The sequence below is a fragment of the Eschrichtius robustus genome, chromosome 11 (genome assembly GCF_028021215.1).
Source record: "Eschrichtius robustus isolate mEscRob2 chromosome 11, mEscRob2.pri, whole genome shotgun sequence".
NCBI classification, from domain to species: domain Eukaryota; kingdom Metazoa; phylum Chordata; class Mammalia; order Artiodactyla; family Eschrichtiidae; genus Eschrichtius; species Eschrichtius robustus.
The window spans coordinates 101944173-101967284 of NC_090834.1; the positions used below are offsets into that span (position 1 = coordinate 101944173).

The window sequence follows — 23112 nt, forward strand, 5'->3', positions numbered from 1 at the left end:
CATCTGTAAAAAGGGGATATTAGTAGACCTCCCCTCCCATAGAGCTGCTCTGAATGTTAAATGAGCCAGCACACATACATTCATGACATGACGTGAGTAGTTAACAAAGGTCAGTTATTATTATAAATAATGTAGAGGGACAGAAACTCGAGAAACCAAGCAGGGAAGGAGAAAGCACATTCTGACACCCCTGCCCTTTAAACGAATCTAGTTTAGGTTTTCTCCCCTGTTATAGAGAGGACCCGGAAAGGAGCCCTGTCCCCATCAGGCCAGGCAGAATAGGATGTGGAACTCACTGGCAAGGGTTCTGGGAGGCAAGTGCAGGCCCAGCTTTTTCCCCCTCCCTCCAGAGTATACGATCACCCCGACAGGTTCAGGGGCAGACCTGGTGGCCAGTGGGAGTCCTGAGGGGCCCAGAGTGGGGTCTGGGGGAATCCCTAGAAATTCTGATCTTCCTCTGGGGCCCACATCACAACCCCAGAGCTGGGAAGTTGGGGACAGCATGGGATCTGGCTGAGATGCTTCACCTTAGCTTCTGATTCCAGAGTCACAGAGAAAGGAGGATGTCACCAAGTCATGGCTTTTTGAGACTTCAGGAGTTTTGGGTCCAAGATGTACCTTTTGATAATAGGGAGCCTGAAGCCCAGAGAGGAGAGAGGTCGGTCCCACATTACACAGCCATTCGGAGGCAGAGTCCAGGCTAGAACTCAAGACTTCTAATTCTCAGGTTTGGATTGCTTTCGTCACACTGGGCAGACAGCCCTGGTCTGTGGCAGGGGCAGGTGGAGATGTGGAGGTCAGACACACACACACAGGGTGGGGAGTTCTAACTAAGAACTGACTCCCAGACCCAGCTCTGCCACTTAGGACTTCTGAGACCTTGGGTCATAACTTTACTTTCTGCCCCTGAACTGCAACATCTATTTCCTCAGCTTGCTGTTAGGCTAAACAAGAAAATTAATATGAATATTATTAGCGTTTATTGAGCACAGGGTCAGGCTCTCTGTCAGGTTCTTTCATGCTTTATCTCATTTCATCCTTAAACAACCTGATGAGCTGGGAGCTACTATTGCCGCCCCCCCCACCCCCCCCCACCTCGTTTTCTGGATGAGAAAACTGAAGCTTAGAAATCTTCAACACCTTGCCCGAGGTCATCTAGCTATGAGAGCAGCAGAGGCAGGGCATGAACCCAGCAAAGCCTCTGCTCTTGACCATTGATTGAGCCAGCCCATCTTGTATGCCAACTGCCAAGTGTCCTACAGTCAAGTTGCCAAATAGGTGAAGAAAAGAAGCAGGGAAGTTCTGTGGACTCACTAAAGCGGTCCCCAAGAAGGAAGAGGGGCCCCAGGTGTCACACTGAGAGTAGGGGTGCTATTAATAAGCGGGAGCTGGTAGATGAAGTCAAGACTCATCTAGTTTGTGTCAATGTCCTGCTTCTTCTACATGACCTCCTTTCCAAAGCGCACAGTTCTCCACACAATGAAGCCTTCTTCTCAGGGAAAATCCGTCCATCAGCCCATTTCCCTGAGATCCTTGGCTTCCCTTGGGACTGCAGGTCCCCCTACAGCCACCAGAGGGTGGGCCAGCTCTGCGGCAAGTCCTGAGGACACAGTAAGCCGCCCACCAGCCCCCTCCCCCAAGTGTCCGGCCAGGAATGGACCTAGATGCCCTATGGCACAGCCCTCGGTTACACTTTGCCTCGGGTACATCAGTTTACTCCCTTAGATCTCAAAAAGTCTAACTGCAGAAGTTCAGTTCGATCAGATGTGGTGTCTGATTCTACTGAGATAAAGATCTTAAGAATCACCACCAAAACAGTAATGACAACAGCTACCACTACAGACACTGGTTAGAACCTCATTCTATGAAGCACATTCTCATACCTTGACTGGCTGGAGATTTACTGGGTAAGCTGAAGCTTATGCGTGAGTGGTATATTCCATTGTACAGATGAGGAAACTTGAGGCAAACGGGAAAGGAAGTAACTCCCTTCGGGTCACCTAGAGGACTCTGGTCTTCGGGGAGAGCTGTTTCCAACTCCCTGCCTGTCTGAAGGAGGGGATGGGGGTTGGGGGGACTGCAAATGTGGATAGGGAGAGGAGGAACAAGGGGTCAGAATGCTCTACTGGGAATATCAAATGCATTGTGGTATTTCCTGTAAACTGAGACCCTGGGCCATCCACCCATGCGCCATTCATCCATCCAACGGTGTTCATTGAGCACAAGCTGGGGACACAAAGATGGATGAGAGGAATTTCCTGCCCTCAAAAAGCTGTCAGTCTAGTAGGGGAAAGTCGTGAGTCAGCAGATAACTATAGGAAACCGACGCCTGTACAGTGGGGTATAAGCAGAGGAATTTTTGACCGTCTGGAGCACACCCAAGTTCGGGGTGTCTCTTGGGGCTCCCAGGGCTGAAGGACAGGACTGGAGCCAAGGATCACTGGCGGGGACGCCCCCTTTCCTAAAGCTCATCCCGGGATGGGGGCTCCCCTCCCAGCTTCGGGTCCCCACCTGTGTTGGGGGCCGGGATCCCAGCCCTCCCCCCCGCAGAAGAGCGCCAGCCCAGGGAACGGATGACAGCACACACCTGAGTCAGCCCGCCGCCCACCCGCCCCTCAGCGTCTGTCTCCGCATCTTGTGATATTTCGCTCGCCGGGAGCCAGCCCCACTGCGCTCCGGAGGCAGCTCGGCAAACAAACCCAGCGACAGATTGTGCCGCGGCTCATTCCGGGGAAGGACGCCAAATCCCACCCTACTACCCCCAACACTCCCTCCCCGCCGCCCCCTCCAGGCCTTCCTCCCAGGCGCGGGCCCTCGGCAGGGTGGGTCCCGGGAAACGCAGGGACCCTGCTTTCTAGAGATGGGAGAGGGACAGGAGCCCCAGAGACGCCCCTTTTCACTCCCACCTCACCCGAACATAAGACGGGCCGGAAGAGGAAATTTAGTTGCTGGGAGGGCCTGGGAGCCCGGGAAGGGCAGAGGATGGAACCAGCAGGGGGCGCCCGAGCGTCGAGGTGCAAGAGGGCTGGGATCCCGCTACTGAAACCCGGTGGAAAGGGAGATAAGCGACAGACATCCGACCCAGAGATGGAGAGACAGGGAGGCAAGGAGGCACAAGGACAGAAGGGAAGCGACAGAGACACGGACAGAAAGCGAGAGAGACAGAGAAGACAGTGACACCAAGAGACAAATCATAAAGGAAGGAAATGGCAGGGAGAGAGTAAGGAGGGGAGGAAGGGAGGGAGGGAACAGAGAGACGGAGACCATAAAATATGAATAAGAGCGGGAGGAGAAAATGAGAGAAATCGAACGAGAACGAGGGAAGAATGAGATTATGGATGGAACAGAAAATGAATGGGAAAATGAGATCAGCATTTATAAAGCGCCGACTGTACGCCAGGCGCTGCGTTGGGCTCTGGCACAGACGGGAGAGGAGGAGCCAGAGAGCCAGGTGGAGGGGCGAAGGGGTTGTTTTTCTTTGCTCGCGGGAGCGGCCGCCCGGGACTCCCGCGCTTCCTCGGGCCGGCTTCGCGCAGATTTCCCTGGCTCTGGCCGTCGGCGCCGCTCCAGCAGCCCCAAACCGGCCTGCGCCGCTTGGCCACTGTCCCCGAAGCGGCTACCCCGAGGGCCCCGCGACTGTCCCGCGCCGGGGTGGCTCCCAAGGTCCGGATGCCCGACGCCCTGGACCAGGTCAAGGCCAGGGTGATCCGCATCGCCCCCTTTATAAGGAGACGCTTAGGTCGCGGGCCTGCAGGTATCGCCCTGAACGAGGCCACGAGGGGCGCAAGGGGTCCCGAAGAGATCAGAATACCCCCCTCTTTAAAAGGAAGCAGAAGAAGCTCCCGTGAAGCCAACGCTCTCCTCCCACCTTTGAGTCTTCTATCCCCCTCACGGGCGATGAGACACACGCGCACCCAAACTTGCACCCGCTTGCAGATGCATTAAGGGACATACACACACCAAGGTACACATACCCTGGCCACCCATCCCCAAGTTTGCTTGCGCCTAACTCTCACACGTTTCCCATCCGCGCAGACACGCGCGCTGGCTGACACTCAGCGGCTCATCCATTCGCACACTCACGAGCCCCTGCTTCCCCCGGCCCGTACAAAAGATAACGTGCAAGCACTCAGTCACACCTGCACAAGCGTCCTTGCGCGCGCGTGCACGCTCATATGCACTCGATCTCGCACCCACAAACTCTTGCATATACTATTCTTATAGTCGCACACACTCAGGGCTTGGGGTCTGGGAACGGAAGGGACAGTGGAATCTTGGAGCTCTCCCAGAGGACAGGAACATTGGAGGCCTGGGCAAAGGTGCCTGGGGCCCGGCAAGGAGGAGGAGGTGACCCAGGAGCCCGGCTCCTCCCAGAAAGTTGGGAGGGGGGAACTGGGCAAGTCCACGGGGTTCCCTTACACTACCGCACCCCCCCCCCAGGAAGGGATTTCTCTAGAAGCGTGGCGCCGTGACGGCGATCGAACACAGTCCTCCGGATCCCCCAAGAAAGAGAGGGGGCCTGGCTGGAGGGGGCTGGGAAGCCGCTACCGCCTCCTAGTGGCCAGGAAAGGGTTAAGTCGGCAAGCTAGGAAGCGAGGGAGGAGCCAGCGAGTGCGTGAAGGAGGGGGGTGGCTGGGAAGAGCATCCTCGCTGTCCCCACTCTCCCTCGGCGAGCAGCCGGCGCGCACGGACCGACGGACTGACGGACACCGCGCGCTGCCTGCGCTGCTGGGGGGCGCGGGCACCGGGCATCGACGGCCGGCTCGAGCCCCGTCCCGCCGCGCCCCACCCCGTCCCGTCGGGGCCGATGGCTCCTCCCGAGGTTCGCAGCCCGGGGGGCGCAGGGTAGAGCGCCGCGGCCCGGCCACACAGCCCGGGGACTCCCGGGCCCTCCCGGAGCCCCGCGGAGTCCCCGCCGTCCGTCTGGCCGGCTCAGGGAGCGAGTGGGAGCGCCCTCCCCCCCGCCGCCCCCTCCCCCGAGCGTCGAGACAAGATGCTGCCCGGGCTCAGGAGCCTGCTGCAAGGTAGGGACCCCAGCCTGCGGGAGGGCAGAGAGCATCCTGTGGAGGCAAGCGGGGCGCCCCCTCCGCCAGGGCGCGAGGGTGGGGCAGCGGTGGGGGTGGGGGTAGCCTGGGAGGAAAAACGCTTAGCCCCGGGCCCCGCCCCCGCCCCCGCCCCCAGAGCTGCCGGCAGGAGCCGCGCTCCCGACTCGGAGCCAGCTGGGCTGTGCGGGGAGCTCGAGACCGAGGGGGGACGCAGGGGGCAGGCGGACCGGCCCCGGGGGGTGGGGAGGGAGGCTCAGGTTCTGCTGTCCCGGCTCCACCTGCTCTGGGGGACGCTGAGGACTCGGGCCGGCTGGGGAAGCGCCGACTCAGCAACTTCTCGTGCCCCGTGCCTCAGCACTTTCCAGTCACCAGGGAGGACGAGGGATGAGGGTAGGGGGCTGTCCGGGAGGATGGGGGAGCAGAGGGAGATCCAAATGGCCCTCCCCGGTAGAACAGATGGAGGGCGCTAGAAAAGGGATAGTTCCACGAACTGAGTGACAGACAGACAAGGGTGTGGGCCAGAGATTGGGGGTGGGGTGGGGAAGGGGTAAGAAGGAAGGGGATAGGAAGGGGCCAAAGATGGAGAGAGTGGTCAGGGGAGGGAGATAGGAGGAGGAATAAAGGTTAGACGGGAAACGCTGGGAGGGAAGTGAGACCCTGGTGAGGACAGAGGAAGAGGGAAAGAGAGGGGAGACCAGATTAGGGGAGGGATGGGGAGAAGACTAGGGCCAGGGACCCAGAACCTGGCGGTGGGAGAAATAGGAAAGAGAATGAGGTCTGGGACCCTAGGGATGGGGAAGGAACGGGGAGTGAGAAGATCAGAAAGCCAGAAACCAGAGGAGGATGGGGATGGTGGACAGAGATGGGGTGTCAGGAACAGGGGAAGAGGATTGGGACGAGCTCTAGGGCTGGGGATGGGAAACCAGAGACAGGAGAGGGGCTGGGGTTGATCAGGGTGGGGATGGGGGCTGGAAAGGGAGGAAAGGACGAAGGAAGAGAAAGGGGAGAGAGAGAGAGACCAGGGGGGGCGGCCTAGGGATGAGACAAAGAGACTTCTGGTAACCACTTCCACGTGGGAAGCCCTCCATTTCCAAAGCGCCTGCCTGTCACTTCCCTTCTCTCAGGGAGTGGCCAGTGGGCCAGACCCTGGGCTCTGAGCTCAGGGCCTTGGGGGCGGCTGTGAGGGAGAGAGGAGGAAGACATTCAAGCGGAGTGGCAGCCTCCGAGGGTGGGCACCCCGGCTGGCTCAGTGCTGCCATTTATATCTCCGGGCCCCGTCGTGGGATCCTGCCGCCGCCGCCACGGTGGCTGCTTATTTTGGGGTGTTACATTCTGGCAGAGTGAGAAGCTGTTTGCAGCAGCTCTAAACCTCCATCACCCGCGTCAGTGCCTCCCCAGGCCGCTGCGTCACTGGCATCATCACCACCTCCGTTCTGTTCCCCGGCTCCCACCTCCTCAAGCCCCTGCCACCTCAGCATCTGCCCGGCAGGCCCAGCCCTTTTGGGTGTGGAGCTGTTGCTTCTTGTCTGGGACCCTGTGCCCCTCCTTCAGAACCAGAGGCCTTGACTCCCTTTCCAGGGAGCACTTTTCCTGGGGCCACTCTGCCCTGAGGGTTGGCACCCTGTTTCCTGCCTCTACACTGGGTCCATCTGCTTCCTTCTCAAGTTTCTTCTTTCACAGGGATCTCTGGACTTAATGGTGGCTCCCGGGCTGAGAACTTTGTTCGTGAGCCTTGGTGCTCCAGGATGATAGCCCAGAGTCCTTGACAGTGGGCCCTCAGTGAATGGATACTTTTTGGCTCTGGGCACCTCAGTCTTCTGGGATCAATACCATGTTCTGACCTCTCTCCGTTCCCTCCCCTGGTCAGTTCTGGCCACATCTTCTGGACACTGGTCATCTCTTCCTGACTCCCAGGTGGGCCGTCCCCTAGAACAACCACAGCCTGGAGCCCAGGAGGGGAAAGTTGGAGAGAACCTGGGTCCTTTACCTTGCCTTGAGCCTGAATAGCCAAACAGACCCGGTGTCATTGCTGGCCCAGCCCTGTGCACCTGGGTGCAATTTCTGTCCTCCCTTTACCCCGAGCGCAGTAACTCTCACACTCAGGGGTGGTGTCTGTGGACGACGTGGGGTCTCCCAAAGAAAGGTCAGAGAGTCCCTCTTGACATGGACTTGTCCAGTCTGGCTTCCACCTTGTACCAGCTGCATGCCCTGAGGCAACTCATTTCCTGTCTGTGAGCCTCCCTCCCCTCATCTGCAAATTGGGGGCCATAATATCGATCTCACCTATGTTACGTTGTATTCTATGCATAAAGACGTGTACAAATACAGTGGCTGGCACACAGTAGGTGTTTCATAACAGATGGTTTCTGCCCATCCTTGCTCTATGCTCCCCTGCAACTCTAGCCATCACCTGCTGACTTGAGAAAAAAAAAAAAAAAGAGGATGGATGGAATGAGCAGAGAGGGTGGGGAGGCTGTTAGAATAGGCCCAGATAGTAGTGGGGGCATAAAATGAAGCCTTCGAGAAAGATAACCGAAGGTGGATTGACAGAGGTTCGGTCAGGGCCTGGGCTGCTCCCTCAGAAGTGAGCTCTTCCCCTCTCCCGTCCTCAGTGGTGTGGCCTGTGAAATAAGGGGTTTGCTCTTGATGGCCAATGAGGTGTCCCCCACCTTCCTGCTCTGACACTCTGTGCATCTTGCCCCCGTCTTTACCAGGGATTCACAAAATGGGGCCGGGAGTGGAACTGTGGTCCTCGGGGAGAGAGGGAAGACCCAGGCCTGGAGGGAAGGAGTGATGGTGAAGAGCCAGGAGAAGCAGGGGGTGGGGAGGCAATGGTGGTGGGAAGGAAAAGGGCACATTGCTGGGCAGGGGCTGAGGGCGGAGGAGGGAGAGAGAGGCACAGCTCACCAGGCCCTGCTGCCTCTGCCCAGGAGCACTCGAGCCAGGCCTGGGGGCAGAGCAATCTAGAGCCCCACCTGCCCCTCCTCCTCGCTTCCAGTGAGAGCCGCAGCCTGAATTATGGATGAGGCTCCTTGGGTTACAGCTGCTTTGCACGGCAGCAGCAACGAGGACCAGAAATGGCAACAGAGTCACTGTTACGCAGCAGCTGTCACGGAGGGGCCCCCTGCTCAGGGCCCCCCCTCAAAGGGCCCGCAGGGAGCACCATCTTGGCCTTGGGGAGGTGGGCCATGATGGGGGGAGATATGGGGGCAAGAGGGAGGGGATGTGGGGAAATAAGAGAGAAGCCCCCTAATGAGGGCAAGCAGGGGGCCAGGGAATTGTGGGCTAGAGGAGTGAGTGGGGCCCCTGCCAGCCCCTGCTGAGCTTGGCCTCCAGGCTGGAAGAGACCCTGGTGCCAGGGGACTGGCTCCTGACTCTGGAGCACTCTGGGATCACGTGTGCTTCCCTCTGTCTCTCCTGGGTTAACAGTTGGCCTTAGAGGCTGAGGAAAGAGCTCCATAATCCTTGGAGGGCTGGCGGCCTTCTGAATGAACACCCTGTGAGCTTGTGGATAAGGGGTGGGATTAAGGGATCAGAGAGGGATTTGGCTTTCTCTGGTGTCAAGTCCTTGGGGAAGCGAGCTCAGAGGGTGACTCCACCAGGAAGGGAAGTGCTCTGGCCGGTCATCAGAAGGCTCCTTTCTAGTCCTTGCCCTGCCAATCACGTTGCTGTGTGACCTTGGGCAAGTCACTTTCCCTCTCTGAGCCCCAGCCATCACCTCAGTAGAACCAGAGCTTGAACCAGATGAACCTGGAGGATTTTCCACCTCCAAGATCTCCTGTTCTAAGCCTCAAACCTCAGCCCTCCTGAAACCCACCCAGGGCTCCCTACCGGGCTCCCGCACCCCACCCCTGCCTGGTTGGGTTGAGGGGTGAGAGACATGCTCTTTCACCCAACGTGGCTCTGAAAAACTCGGGAGGAGAAAGTAATCGTGAAACGCCGCACGGGGGAGGGGTGAGAAGGGCCGAGAAACGCGGAGGTGGTGTGAACGAAGGGAACAGCAGCCGCTGTGTCACCGAGTATTACATCACACCCAGCCTACACACGCACGGGGCCCGGCACTCACACACACGCGGAGGACCACCGGCACACGCTTGCGCGCAGCGGCGCGGGGAGGAGCCGGGACGCTCGCCGTGGGCCGGGTGGCAGTGGCGCCGGGGTCCCCCACCCTGCGCCTTTGCGCTCCTCCACGGGAGGAGGCACAGCCCAGCTTCCGTGATGTCCGCGCCACACGCGGGGCCTGTCGTTGTCACGTGCCCACCCCGGGTTCCGCAGCACTTCATGTAGAGGGCACCCGGCTCCCACGCGCATTCACACACAGCAACCTCTGACGCCAGGCGTCAGTGAAAGTCACGGAACCCCTCAGGCTCTACCCTGAGGACCCAGGATCTCAGGTCCTCGGGTCCAAGGGCAAAGGTCTTCCTCTGCCTTCGCAGGCGGTAGCACACTGTTTGGAGCTACCATGTCATTCTCTGGGCACTCATTGCATGTGTGCCCAGAGAATGACTGCCTGGCTTTTGGAGTGCAAAACCTGCCAGATGAAAATCCCGAGACTCATCCGGAAGTCATGATAAAGGGTAGAGGTCAAGCCAGTTCCAGCCCAGAACTTGCATCAGCTGCCGTGAGGGTCAGAAGGCCAGGGGACAGGGATGGATGAGGGGCCCCAGAGCCCCTGCTATAGCTCAGGGATACGGAGGCCTAGACACGACTCTTTAGCCCCCAGGCCCTTGGGCCCCCCTGGGCCTGCCTCTCCATCTGTGTCATAAGAAGGCTGGATCGCAGCCAACCTTCAAAAGTTACTTTGAGAAAAAACTATTGTTATTTTTTGGCCGCACCAAGTGGGATCAAAGTTCCCCAGGGATCGAACCAGTGCCCCCTGCAGTGGAAGCGCAGAGTCTTAACCACTGGACCGCCAAGGAAGTCCCGAAAAAGAATTTTTAAGTGACTTTGAATGAGAAGAGCCTGGGGTGTAAAATGCAGATTCCCGGGCTATTCCCCCAGGGATGCTGATTCTGCACAGGCGGGGCCCAGGAAGCAGCATTCTTTCCAGGACCCTCTGATGATTCTGTTGCAGGTGGCTGGAGACCCCCTGTCCCTTGGTCCCTAAGATCCCTTCCAGTGTGGAGAGATGAGGGAGGAGGGCTGTGGTCACCAGTGGGCCAGCAAGACCAGACCCCAGAGGCAGCCAGAGGGCCATTTTACATGGGCCTTAGTTTCACAGAGGGTCTCAATTTAGTTCCACCTGTTCTCAAATGGAGTCAGTTTTGCTCCCCAGGTGGTATGTGGCGACGTCTGGAGACATTTCGGTTATCATAGGTTATCATAACGGCAGGGGGAGGGGTGTTACACATCTAACGGGTAGAGGGCAGGGGTGAGGCCAAACACCCTGTACAGGACATCGTCGTATAGGACCGCCTCCAGCAAAGCACTGCCCAGCCCAAGTCTCAAGACCAAAGTCATGGTCAAACCTACCAGGGTGAAAACAGGAATGAAAGCAGACGATCACTCATCAAACAACTTTCAACCTATCACAGTGCTTCCTACAGTGTCCTCTTGGCATTTCTTTATTCTTTAATATACCAGGAGCCTCCAAAAGCGGAAGTGACCAGGGCCTCTCGCGACTCTTGAGGCTGCACCCAGAACCCCCCACCCAGGCTAGAAACGCAAGGCTCTCAGCAAGGGTCGCGTTAGCGGGTGGGTGGGCCGGGCCCCTGGCTGGCACTCCCACGCTCGCAGCCCGCCCAGAGAGATCTCCCCCGCGCCCTCCCCGCAGGTCCCGCCCCGGCCTGCCTCCTGCTGATGCTCCTGGCCCTGCCCCCAGCCGCCCCCAGCTGCCCCATGCTCTGTACCTGCTACTCGTCCCCGCCCACCGTGAGCTGCCAGGCCAACAACTTCTCGTCGGTGCCGCTGTCCCTGCCGCCCAGCACGCAGCGCCTCTTCCTGCAGAACAACCTCATCCGCACGCTGCGGCCCGGCACCTTCGGGCCTAACCTGCTCACTCTGTGGCTCTTCTCCAACAACCTCTCCGCCATCTATCCGGGCACCTTCCGCCACCTGCAGGCGCTCGAGGAGCTGGACCTCGGCGACAACCGGCACCTGCGCTCTCTGGAGCCCGACACCTTCCAGGGCCTGGAGCGGCTGCAGTCGCTGCATCTGTACCGCTGTCAGCTCAGCACCCTGCCGGGCAACATCTTCCGCGGCCTGGTCAGCCTGCAGTACCTCTACCTCCAGGAAAACAGCCTGCTCCACCTACAGGTGAGCCGGCCCCAGCCCGGCGCGCGCGCACACACACACACACACACACACACACACACACACACACACACACACACACACACACACACACACACACACACACACACACACACACACACACACACACACACACACACACACACACACAGTCCTGCTTCGCTCTGTCCCCGGGGCCTCTCGGCCCCTCTGTCCCTGCTCACCCTTCCCGCCTCTGTCTCAGCACCTCTCTATTTCTCTGTCCCTTTTCTAGGTTTCTGTCCCTCCCACTTCCTCCAGGGGCTTTTCTTTATTTTGTCTCCTCCGTCCATCTTTCTCTGTCACTAACACCCCACCCCCCATCTGACTGCGTCTGCCTGTCTGTCTCTCCCTTTCTGTCCCTCTCTGTCTCGCTCACTAACTTGCCTCCCCCATCTGTCTCCCTCTGCCTCTTCTGTCTGTCTCCCTTCACACGCCCACTCCACACACACACCCCCATGTCTGTCTGGGTGTATGTGTGTGTCTCTTTCTGTGATCTCTCCTTTCCCCCTTGTTTGCCTTCAGGGGACTCTGCCTTTCCCCAGGCACCCCAGCCCAAAGGGCTTCGTGGTGGCTTTTCTCACCCACCCCCATGCCCTCTCGCAATATGGGGAGGTGGGCAAGAGGGCAGAGCCACTGCAACTGGTATCCCATAGAAGGTTCCACCTCACCGGATCGTGGGACAAGGGAAAACCCTACCCTTTCTAGATTCCGTCCCCCAAACCTATCCCCCAAATCTGTTGTCTCAGTGCAACCGGTGAAGGAAAAAAAGCGTAACGAGCTGTTAAGGAGCTGGAAAATGGATGCTCTGAAAACGGAAGGAATAACAGTAATTGCTATTTATTGTTATTATTATTGATCTAAATATTGTTTATTGTTGTCGTTATGCTGACTGTTTGACAGTCAAATCCTCCCATTCTATTTCCCCAGGAAGCAATAACACACCCTCCAAGCCACTCTGGGAGAAAATTCTCCCTCGGCTACACAACCTCTGGATATCCAAACTCTCCCCTCTCCCCACACCAACCTGGAAGGCACTTCCTCCTCCCCATCCCAGGTTGAGGCCTAACTGGTGGATTTGATGCTGATAATTATAACAACAGCAATAGCAATAATAATTTAACATTTATTGAGCACCCAGAATGTGCTTGGTGCTGAGAAAAGGGCAGCGAACAAAACAGATGAAACTCCTGCCTTCGCAGAGAGCATTCTAGTGGCGGGGAGAGACAAGAAGTAAAATGTACAGTATGTTGGGAAAATATGTTGTGTGTTATTATTATTGCATAAGTAATGATAATGATAGCCCACTAGCACTTAGCAGGCACACTGTGCATCAGGCGCTGTGCTAAGGACTTTATACGGGTATCAACTCTGCCATTTACAAGTGTGTGGCGTTTTTTAACCTCCCTGAGCCTCAGTTTTTCCATCTGTAAAATGGGAGTAGCCATAGCACCCATCTTCTAGGGATTTTATAAGTGTTAAGTGCATGAATAATTTGTAAAGCACTTGGAACAGCATTTGGCATACAGTGGGCACGCTATAAATGCTTGTTAAGATACTATTTTAAAAAGAGAAACAAGCCTCATTTAACACTGGTCTCAGTGAAATGGCCCATCTTGGACCCTATCCTGAAGATATGGGTCAACTTCAAGGATTATACTGAGACCATGGGTGGGTCCCAGAACACTCCCTCCTTTTTTCTTCTTCCTAACTTTGCACCTCATGGTTTCCAAAGTGCGCTCAGTCACCTCATCTCATTTCTACAGCCCTGTCGGGAGACTGTTTATACTCCCTTACAGATGAGGAAGCTGAGACCAAGGGTCCCAAAATCTCTTAAATCATTGTCCATGTGCCTGGGGGCTTAACGTGTTCTCAGTATCACGTCAAACCTCACAACAGGCTGGCAGTAGGGATGGTTAGGGGCAGTAGGGACAAAAAATGAAGTTTCTGAGGCCACACAACCAGGAAGAGCTGGTGGCACTTGAGCCTTCGTAGTCTGATGACACTTCAGGCCATTTTTATCATTCAGAACTCTCCACTGGGCGCTGACCAGGTGCAGGGGGAATGGTACTCAGAAGGACAGCAGAGCAGGCTCATTTTTGAAAGCGCATGCTTTGTTTTGTTTTGGTTTTGGCTGCACTGCGCAGCATGTGGGATCTTAGTTCCCTGACCGGGGATCAAACGCACGCCCCCTGCAGTGGAGCGCGGAGTCTTAACCTCTGCACCACCAGGGAGGTCCCTGAAAGCACATGCTTTGGAGTCTGCCAGACCTAAGTTCAAATCCTGGCTCCTATACGACGTTGGACAAATTACTCATTACAAATTACTCTCTCCATTGCCATTTCCTCATCTGTAAAATGGCAATCATGATAGTAATGAACAATAATACTTACCTAAGAAGTTTTGTAAGGATTAAAATTTAGCACAGGGCCACATCAATATATGGGCGCTGTCATTATCATTATTGTTAATTATTACTAGTAGTGCAACAACCACTACTACTGAGATCCTGACCTCCTTATCAACATATATTAGTTGTGCAGATTAGGAATCTGGGGTCAGCAGGCCTGAGTTTGAATCCCTGCTCTGCTATTTTCTGACTTATTTAACTTTAGACAAGTTGCTGCCCCCTCTGAACCTCAGTTTTCTTATCTTTAAGATGGGAATAATAAAAATAATACCTTCCATAAAGAATGGCTGTAAAGAGTAAATGAGTTCGTATATATAAAGCACATAGTTAAGTGCTGAATAAATTTTGTCGTCATGACCTGATCCTCCATCACAAATGGCAGCCAGGGCCTGGGGTCAGGAAAGACCTGGGCAAGGGAGACCTTGAGTGGACACTGGGGTCTTCTGAAATGGGAAGTGTTCTGCACACCCCTGGCATGAATGGTAGGGGGCATCATGGGAAGGAAACATCTTCACGCCTGGCCCTATATAGAAGAGAAAGAAAGAGACAGCCTCTGCCTGTGAACTGCCTGGAGAAACTAGGCTGGGAGATGCCACAGGCAGGTGAGGAAGCATGCGGGCTGGGCTGAGATCTGCAGAGTGCAGGTGTGACCCAAGATGGCACCGGGCCTGCCCCGAGAGGGGAGATCTGGAGGAGGCAAGAGGACCACAGCTTTTCAGGATGAGGAAGGTGGAAATGGGAATGGGGTAGAGTGGAGGTTCTCACAGACTGTCTGCTGTAGGCCAGGCACTGTGCCAGGTGCGTTCATCACAGATAGTTACTGAGCATCTACTATATGCCAGGCAGTGTTCTGGGTGCCAGGGATTCAGAAGTGAACAAAAACAGTGTCCCTGCTCTCCTGGAGCATGTTTCCTACTGGAGTGGAACCAGATGATAGAGGCACCTGTCTCTCTTTTAACTGTTAGAGCAGCCTGCATGGCGTAAAAGAGCAGTCTTTACATTCAGGCAGATCTGATTTGCTCTGTGGCTTTGGGCAAGTTACTTAACCACTCTGAGCCTCAGTGGACCCATCTGTGAAATGGAGAAAATGACCTGTAACTCAGGGGTTCGTTGTGAGGATTAAAGGAGATGCTACTTGAAAGGGGTTTAGTGCGTCCAGTCCAGAGTAAGCATCGTTTCCCGCATTCAGTGGCTGAGGACCCTGAGGCTCGGAGAAGTTAAGTCACCCATCCAAGGTCACCCAGCTTGTAAAGGGCACAGCCTAGAATTAGCCCAGGTCTGTCTGGCTCCGAAGTGCAACTGTTCAGAGCTCTGTCTCCAGAGTTCACGTCTGCCTTCCACTGCATATTGGCTCTTGAACTCTAGGCCAGTCACTTGCCTTCTCTGAGCCTCCCTCTCCTAATCTCTGAAAGGGGGAGAATAATACTGTCTGCTTCACGGGACTTCCCTGGCGGTCCAGTGGTTAAGACTCCGTGCTCCCAATGCAGGGGACATGGGTTCGATCCCTGGTCAGGGACTAAGATCCCACATGCCACATGGCGCAGCCAAAAAAAAAAAAATTATCTGCTTCATGGGGCTGTGATGATTCAGTTACTACATGGGATCTGTGTAGCACAGAGCCTGGCACACGGTAAGCGCTCGGTTAGTCAGCTGCTGACGCAAACAATGGCGATGATACCCAGCGTAGATCAGTGAGCACTGTGAGTAGGGGTGCCTGGCACGGGGCAGACACTCCTCAATACAGCTTTCTTGAATGAATGAGGTACATTCCAGGACTCACTTGCTCATTAATATCAGATGAGGATGGATCTTAATGATCAACGATCTCAAGTCCCTTGTTTCACAGATGGAAAAAAAACCTGAGGCTCAGAGAGGTGCCCGGAGCTGCCCAAGGTCACACAGCCCAGCAGCTGATTTGATCGGTGCCAGAGACTGGAGCTGGGAGGTTGGAGGGAGGCAAGGTTAAGAACAGGATGCTGTCCAGGGAAGGGGGCAGGGGTGCTGCGTTGAGGTTCCAGATGGATTCAGAGAGCTGTGAACCGGCCACGGGGAGGTGAGGGAAATGTGGTTTTCAAAATGGAAGAGGATGACTTTAACAGACACTCTCTGCCCAGAGGGAGGGCGTGATAGGGAGCGTGGTGGGGGAGGAGGAGGGCTGTGAAGGTCAAGAGCTTATTAATGCACAGAGAACCATTTTAGAGGAAGGACCAGATCTGAGAGCTGCAGCCTAGGAAGTGACAAGAGGATCTGGCAACAGCTTGGATGGGGGTTGGGGGAGTGGACCCCCAGGCTGAGGCTCAGAGCAGGAGGGGCAGGACTTCTGCCAGGGGAGGGAGAAGGAGATTGGAATCGAGGAATCCTGTAGCCCAAAAACTGGGGCTGTAGGTCAAAGGTGCCTGAATTCCCTAGCATCTCTGAACTTCTGGTCTTCCCTTCCTGACTTCTGGAAGTCCCCAAAGTGCCAATGACCTCTGCTCCCTCTATACCCCACCCCTCCCCGTATTTATCCTTTGACCAGGTATCTCTGGGTGTGTCCTACTCTTGCGGACACTCCATTAAAAAGAGAAACCCTAATTAGGTGTTTGAGTGGAAGGGATTCAGCCCACTCCCTGGGGGGGCCAAGAAGAAAAGGTTCAAGAACACCAGGCCACGCTGGGCCAGGCTGAGGCCACGGACGTGCAGGGAGCCCTCCACTGGAGACCTGAGCTGGGCATGGGGCCGTGGCAGCAGGAGGTGGAGAAAGCTGGTGTCACAGGCAGCCGAGAAGGTTGAGGGGGACGGATCTCAATGTGGCCAAGAGGAGGGTTCTTGGCAGGCTCAGTTCCTGTAGCAGAGAGGGCGGAAGCCAGATGGGAGGGGGCGAGAAAATGCAGGAGCACAGGAAGGCGGAGGCTGTGAGTGTGGGCTGGGAGTCAACGCCCTCCCCCCACCTGAGAGCCTGAGACCAGGCTCCTGGGTGAGGTGGGGGGATCATCTCCCCAGGCAGGGAAGGGTGGGAGAGGCACCGCCAGGAAACAGGAATCCAGGGTGAGCTGGCTTGAGCACGGAGGATACCCCTGTCCCCCAGAACCAGACCCCCTGGGTCTGCTGACCACAATGATGTCCTCCACAAGAGGGGAGGACCTCAGCACTGGGGCTCTGGTCCCCTCTCTGGCAAGCCCTTCATCTCTCTGGGTCTCAGTGCTCTCCTCTGCAAAAAAGTAGGCTAGGCTGGTGCAACCAGAAGCACTAACTCCCAAATCTGGTTGATCATCACCAATACCTTGGTGAACCGGTTAAAATGCAGCGCCAGCCCCCTGCTCTCTCCCCTCCATGGAGCATACCCACTCCTCCACTCCCCTGAACCACAGTTCAAGGTCCTTCCAGCACTAATATGGTCTGATTCAGAGACTCCCCAGCCTTGGGCAGGTGGGACAGCCCCTCTAAGGGGACAGTGAAGCAGGGCATGGGGCAGCAGGCTTCCTTCCCCTCCCCTGCTGCCTCTGTGGGGTGGAGCTGATATGGTCCCCTTAACGTCCCAGCCCAGTAGCAGAACTTTGGGGTCCCAGGAAGCTCCTCTATTAGAGGAAAATGGATGGGACCTAATTCTAACTAAGACACTATTGTCATAATAATCACCATTTATTTATTTATTTTTTTAATCACCATTTATTGATGGTGGTCTGTGTGCCCACTGGGTACGGCATCCTTACAAGATCTCATCTAACCCTCCCTCAGCCTGCTGAAAGAGGTGTTCTCTGAGTTACACACACTGAGGCTAAATAACTTGCCCAAAGTAACGCAGCTGGGAAGAGGGCAAGCTGGATTTGAGCCGGGGCTCTGCTGACTCCTGAGCCTGTGGGCTTCATCACTGGACCGAATCCCAACGTGCCAGGCCCTGTGCCCGACACTTCACCCATCTGATAGGTATGGGGATTGTCTTCTTAAATCCTCAAAACAAACCCAGGGGGAGGTACACTCACCTCCATTTTAAAGATGAGGAAACAGATTGCTGGCTTGGCCAAGTTCACAATAATGGCTAACTCATAGAATGCCCACCACATGTATTAATACATGTTTCATTTAATCTCCACATGTTACAGATGAAGAAACTGAGTCATAAGGATACTGAGTGACTTGCTCGAGTGTCAGTTAATAAGGCCAGGATTTGAAAGTCAGGGAGTCTGGAAGTCTGCATACTTAGCCAAATCAGAGGTTCTCATCCTCCAAGTGCGGTCCTCCCACCAGCGGCATCAGTACCACCTGGGAACTTGTAAAGACGTGCAGAATCTCAACCCCGCCCCCCGCGGCCACCCCGACCCCCGCTCCAAGACCTGCTGAATCAGAAACCCTGCTGACAGGGCTCAGGGATCTGCAGGGGATTCTGATGCACCCCCAAAGTTTTAAGAACTCTATTGCGTTTCTCACATTAACCTCTAAATAGGTTAGAGGAGGCAGGATTAGAACCCAGGGCTCTATGAGTCAGAAGGTCAAACCCCTTCTGTTCTACCACAATGCTCCCCTTCTTTCCCAGATTTCTTCGGTACCTGTCTCAGAACCACTCACCACTCTTCTTCTCTCCCCTTTCCCCCCGCCCCGCCCCCCTCTCCCCCCGCCAGGATGACCTGTTCGCGGACCTGGCCAACCTGAGCCACCTCTTCCTCCACGGGAACCGCCTGCGGCTGCTCACGGAGCACGTGTTCCGCGGCCTGGGCAGTCTGGACCGGCTGCTGCTGCACGGGAACCGGCTGCAGGGCGTGCACCGCGCGGCCTTCCGCGGCCTCAGCCGCCTCACCATCCTCTACCTGTTCAACAACAGCCTGGCCTCGCTGCCGGGCGAGGCGCTCGCCGACCTGCCGGCGCTGGAGTTCCTGCGGCTCAACGCCAACCCCTGGGCGTGCGACTGCCGCGCGCGGCCGCTCTGGGCCTGGTTCCAGCGCGCGCGCGTGTCCAGCTCCGACGTGACCTGCGCCACCCCCCCGGAGCGCCAGGGCCGCGACCTGCGCGCCCTCCGCGAGGCCGACTTCCAGGCCTGCCCGCCCGCCGTGCCCACGCGGCCCGGCAGCCGCGCCCGCGGCAACAGCTCGTCCAACCACCTGTACGGGGTGGCCGAGGCCGGGGCGCCCCCCGCCGACCCCTCCACCCTCTACCGAGACCTGCCAGCCGAAGACCCGCGGGGGCGCCAGGGCGGGGACGCACCCACCGAGGACGACTACTGGGAGGGCTACGGGGGCGAGGACCAGCGGGGCGAGCAGACGTGCCCCGGCGCTGCCTGCCAGGCGACCCCGGACTCCCGCGGCCCCGGGCTCTCGGCCGGGCTCCGCACCCCTCTGCTTTGCCTCTTGCTCCTGGTCCCCCACCACCTCTGACTGCGGTGCTGAGACTGAAGAGGCCGGTGTGTCTCGCTCCCCCTCATCCCTCATCCCCCATCCCCAGCTGCGGCTCTGGCCCAGTCCCCGCCCTCTGGCCCTGCGGCCTTGCTGCCTTCTTTCCCCTCCCAGCTCCTCTCTTCCTCTGGGACCAGGCCACCTCTCCCTGCCTCCCAGGCTGCTGGCTTATGGCAGCCCCAGGAGGACACATCTGGTGGCTCAGCCCTGTTCTCCCCAACTCTGGCCATTAACCCGTTCCCATCCCAAGGCTGGGGTGGGCACCCCAGGCAGCCGCTGACCCCTTCTCCCAGTGCCCACAGTGGACTCGGGACGGGCTTTGTCTGCAGAGCGTCTTCCACCAGCAGAGCCTTTGGAAGCTCCCGGGAAGGGAGCCCTGCCCAGGAGCCCTTTGGAGGGATGCTTCAGTCGGGGCCAGGCCAACCCTAGGCCCCTGCTTATCCTAGCACCCCTCAACCTCCCAACACTGGAGAAATACTTTTCTCCTATGTCTACCTTGGACACTTTTTAGGGTGCCTGGAGAGAACTTTCCTCTCCACCGTGGCCCCTGTGTGGTGAAGATCAACAGAAGTTGTTTGGGAAAAAAAAAAATTTATTAAAAAATTCTATTATTTTATCTTCTGTAAGATTTGTTGGCTCAGGTCCTCAAAAGTGGGAGGAGGGCTTAGAACCATCAGGCTTTCAGGGCCAGGAGGGTTAGAAAAAGGGGAACCATTTCATGCTATCAAAGTGCTTCTTGCTGTTTTCCCATGACAAGAAGCTGAAGCCTCAGGAACAGGGTTGTGACCCTGGAGTCCCAGGCAGGACAGGAGAAATCTGACAGCCAGGAGTGGGCGCTAATGGCACCTCACCTCCTCATTTGTCCAGGAGAAGCAGCTACAGACGACCCTGAGTTGTCTATGCCTGAGGAGCTAAGCCTGGGGAAGGCTCTCTCTGAGGCTCTGTTCCTTCAGGAAGGGAGAGCAGTTCCCTCTTTCCCCTGCAAGGAGGAGTAACATGGACAGCCATGGTCACAGCCAGCCCAAACATGACTTTGGGTAAAACTGAAAAAGGCACCTCTTCCCCAGGGGAACCCAGCTGCATACCACAGCAAACACTCTAGCAAACAAAGCACAACAGTGGATTTCAGCTCACACTTGCCCCCTCAGCTGATTGCCCTTGTGCAGTGTACAGCCTGCACAGCTGTACACAACAGCCTTGTAGACAAATGGTCTCTTTCCCTTGGGTACTGTGAGGTAGAAGTCATCAGGGAGGAATCAGGTCAGAGCAGCAGTTCTCCAAGCAGGTTAGAGGAGAAGTCAAGGGGCTAGGGTGATCAGAGGGACACGAATCCCAAGCTGGGGTGTCTTGCTGGCTTGAGGTGTGATCAGAAGCTTCACCTTTCCAGGGTGTGGAGGAGAGGCTGGGGAAAGGGAAGAGCCCCGGCTAAGAAGGACTTGGTTGAGTCTAATCCAACAGAAGCAATTGGGGAGACATTTGATGGTTTAAACTTAGGGTTAAAAAATCTAACTTGGGATCTGGGGATGGAAAGAGAGGGTACCTGGGTGCCAGGGCTCAAGGATGCTGAGATTCTGTGGCCCTGGCCAGACAAGTCAGAAGGATAGTGGGAAGAGGAGGCAGAAACGGGACAGAGTGAACATCTAAGGCCTGAAGCCGGTGGACTTTGGATAAAGATGTGGGGTTGGGGTGGGGGGATAGTGCCCCCCAAGTCTGCGGTCTCATGGGGGCCTGTGTCAGGCTGGCTTTGAGGAGGCTAATGAGGGGGACTAGGGGGCCAGCCAGGCAAGAGCTCTGAAGGAGGGATGGCTGGGGCCTGGGCAGGGGAGGAGGGAAGGAAGATGCTGGTAAATCAGAAGCAGGCAGTCCAGGTCACAGAATTTTCGTTGTGAAATATTCATGGGCCTTTGGTCCAGATGCTATTTCAGAGCAGTGAAAGCAAGAGGAGTGTGTGAGCCTCAGGAAGAAGCCTACAGCAATGCCACTTTCCCCACCCCCGCCCAGACAGACCCACGGACGCCCATCACGTGCACACCCACACTCACACGCTCTCTCACACACACTAACACAGAGCGGAGCTAGAGAGCACGTGCAGGCATGCCGACACCCACGGGTCCCACAAACAGGAGGATGCACCCCCAAACACCGACGTGCGCGTGCAGCTGCTCACATGGGTCCCCGCCCATGAGATGTCACACACACAGACCCCAGCCTCTCCAAACAACCCAGCCTGATAACCCTGAGCCACACACCCTGAAATAGGAGGGACTTTCAAGGCCATGCAGTCCAACACCCACCGATGCTCCGAGGGGCAACGGAGGCCCAGAGAGGGGAAGTGACGTGTCCAAGACTTCCCAGCCCTGAAAGGAACAGAACTCATTCACCTCCTGCATCCTGAGTGTATACCCACCCTGAGTGTATACCCACATGCTGAGTTCTCTCTGTCTGCCTGACACCAGTGGGAGTTAACTCCTCCCTTTCTTTAATGTCCTGTCTCTACTCTCTCACCCAGTCCCCCTCGCAGCCCCCATCCAGCCCTTCCTTTCCGTTCCTCCTGCTACCTCCCTGCTTCATCTCCTCATTACCTCATGCCTAGAATATAGAAGAAAATAGCCATAACCTCCTGTCTGGTTTTCCTCTATTCACTCTCTCTCTCCCTCCCGCTCAACTGGCCCCTGTTGGCCAGATTCATCTGACCAAAATTTGCATTATGTCATTCTGTTACTCGGGAACTTACAATGGCTCCCTATTGCCTACAGGTTAAAGATAAAACACCTTAGCAAAACATCAAAGATCCTTCAGAGTCTGGTCCCAACTGCCTTTCTAGCTTTTTCTCTCCTGGCCTCCTCCCAAATCTTCACTCCAGCTAGACAGATTGTATCATGCTGGCCATCAGTTACCATGTACTTGAAACCCACAAACCTACTTTGAACCCTCCCCAAAATTCCTCAATCTCCCCCAAACTAGGAGCCCTCTCCCCCTGTCCTCAGATGACAGACTCCAGAGCCCTTCCCCAAGGCCAAAACTGCATCTCCGGGACCTTATCCATGGGGTTCTTTTCCTGTCCCTCAAAGCTTCAGTAGAGGCTCAGGCTAGGGCTCCCTCATAGGAGAGAGCTGCCCTCCACTGGCCACCTCGGGTATCACAGCCAGGCTGAGTTACCCTAAACTGAGAGTGAGTATCTGTCTGCCTGGGGAGAGGAACAGAAGGACGCCAGATGACAAGGTTTATAAGCCCTGAAACCTCTAAGGTTCTTACACTCAGAGTGGGGGGAGGGTTCTCAGCCCTGCTTTCTCAGCTGCTGGCTCCTGACTTTAGCTCCCTAATCCATGAGAGAACCCCGCTCCTGTGAAATACAGACTCGGGGGCTCCCAGGACACTGCTGAAGGGAAATTTGCCCACCAGGCTCTGAGAGGCCACCAGGCCAGGGACAGTCCAGGTGGCAGACCCAAGGTCCAGCTGGGGTCAGGTTTCTATATGAATTTTTAATGCTTCCAGCCAGACTTGTCAGATGTTCCGAAACCCGAGCATCTCCTTTCATCTCTGTACATGATGCCCTTCCCCACCCCCACTGCCCTGGAGGGTAGGGCAGGGAAGGGAGGCCTGGGTCAGCTACCCAGCAGCCTCTTGAGAAATGATTTGGGGGAAATAGAAGGGTGAATGACCTAGTTATTTTCCCACTTACTGTGTGACCTTGAGCAAGTCACTTAACCTCTCTGAACATCCCTTGTTTTGTTTTGCATGTATAACCTGGGGGCAATAGCGCCTGCCTAAATTGAGTTGTCATGGGGACTAAGTGCAAGAGCCCATGGAAAGGTGGCCTATATGTTTGCTGTCACCCTTATCTTTCCTCAAGCCCTGCCTCCCTCCTCCTGTTTTCTTCCAACCCCAGAGGTAGGTGCTTTGCCTCTTTCTTTTGGAGGTGGGGACTTTGGCTCTGCCCTTACTCCCTAAGATCCAAACTGCCTACCACAAGATTCTTTGGCCTTCTTAGAAACTTCAGATGAGGTGGGGGAAGGGAAGT

At 56.2% G+C, this 23112-nt stretch overlaps 1 protein-coding gene across 1 annotated transcript; it reads left to right on the plus strand.

Moving 5' to 3' along the window:
- Positions 1-4993: 4993 nt before the first annotated feature.
- Positions 4994-19073, plus strand: RTN4RL2 (reticulon 4 receptor like 2). Its single transcript, XM_068556336.1, has 3 exons — positions 4994-5024; positions 10819-11300; positions 18324-19073. Exons 1-3 carry the CDS (start codon positions 4994-4996, stop codon positions 19071-19073), a joined length of 1263 nt encoding a protein of 420 aa, XP_068412437.1.
- The last annotated feature ends 4039 nt before the right edge of the window (positions 19074-23112 follow it).

Coding starts and splice junctions, on each gene's coding strand:
- RTN4RL2 (XM_068556336.1), top strand. CDS start 4,994: ATGCTGCCCGGGCTCAGGAGCCTGCTGCAAG. Junction 5,025..10,818: donor GCTCAGGAGCCTGCTGCAAG/GTAGGGACCCCA, acceptor CCCTCCCCGCAG/GTCCCGCCCCGGCCTGCCTC. Junction 11,301..18,323: donor ACAGCCTGCTCCACCTACAG/GTGAGCCGGCCC, acceptor TCCCCCCGCCAG/GATGACCTGTTCGCGGACCT.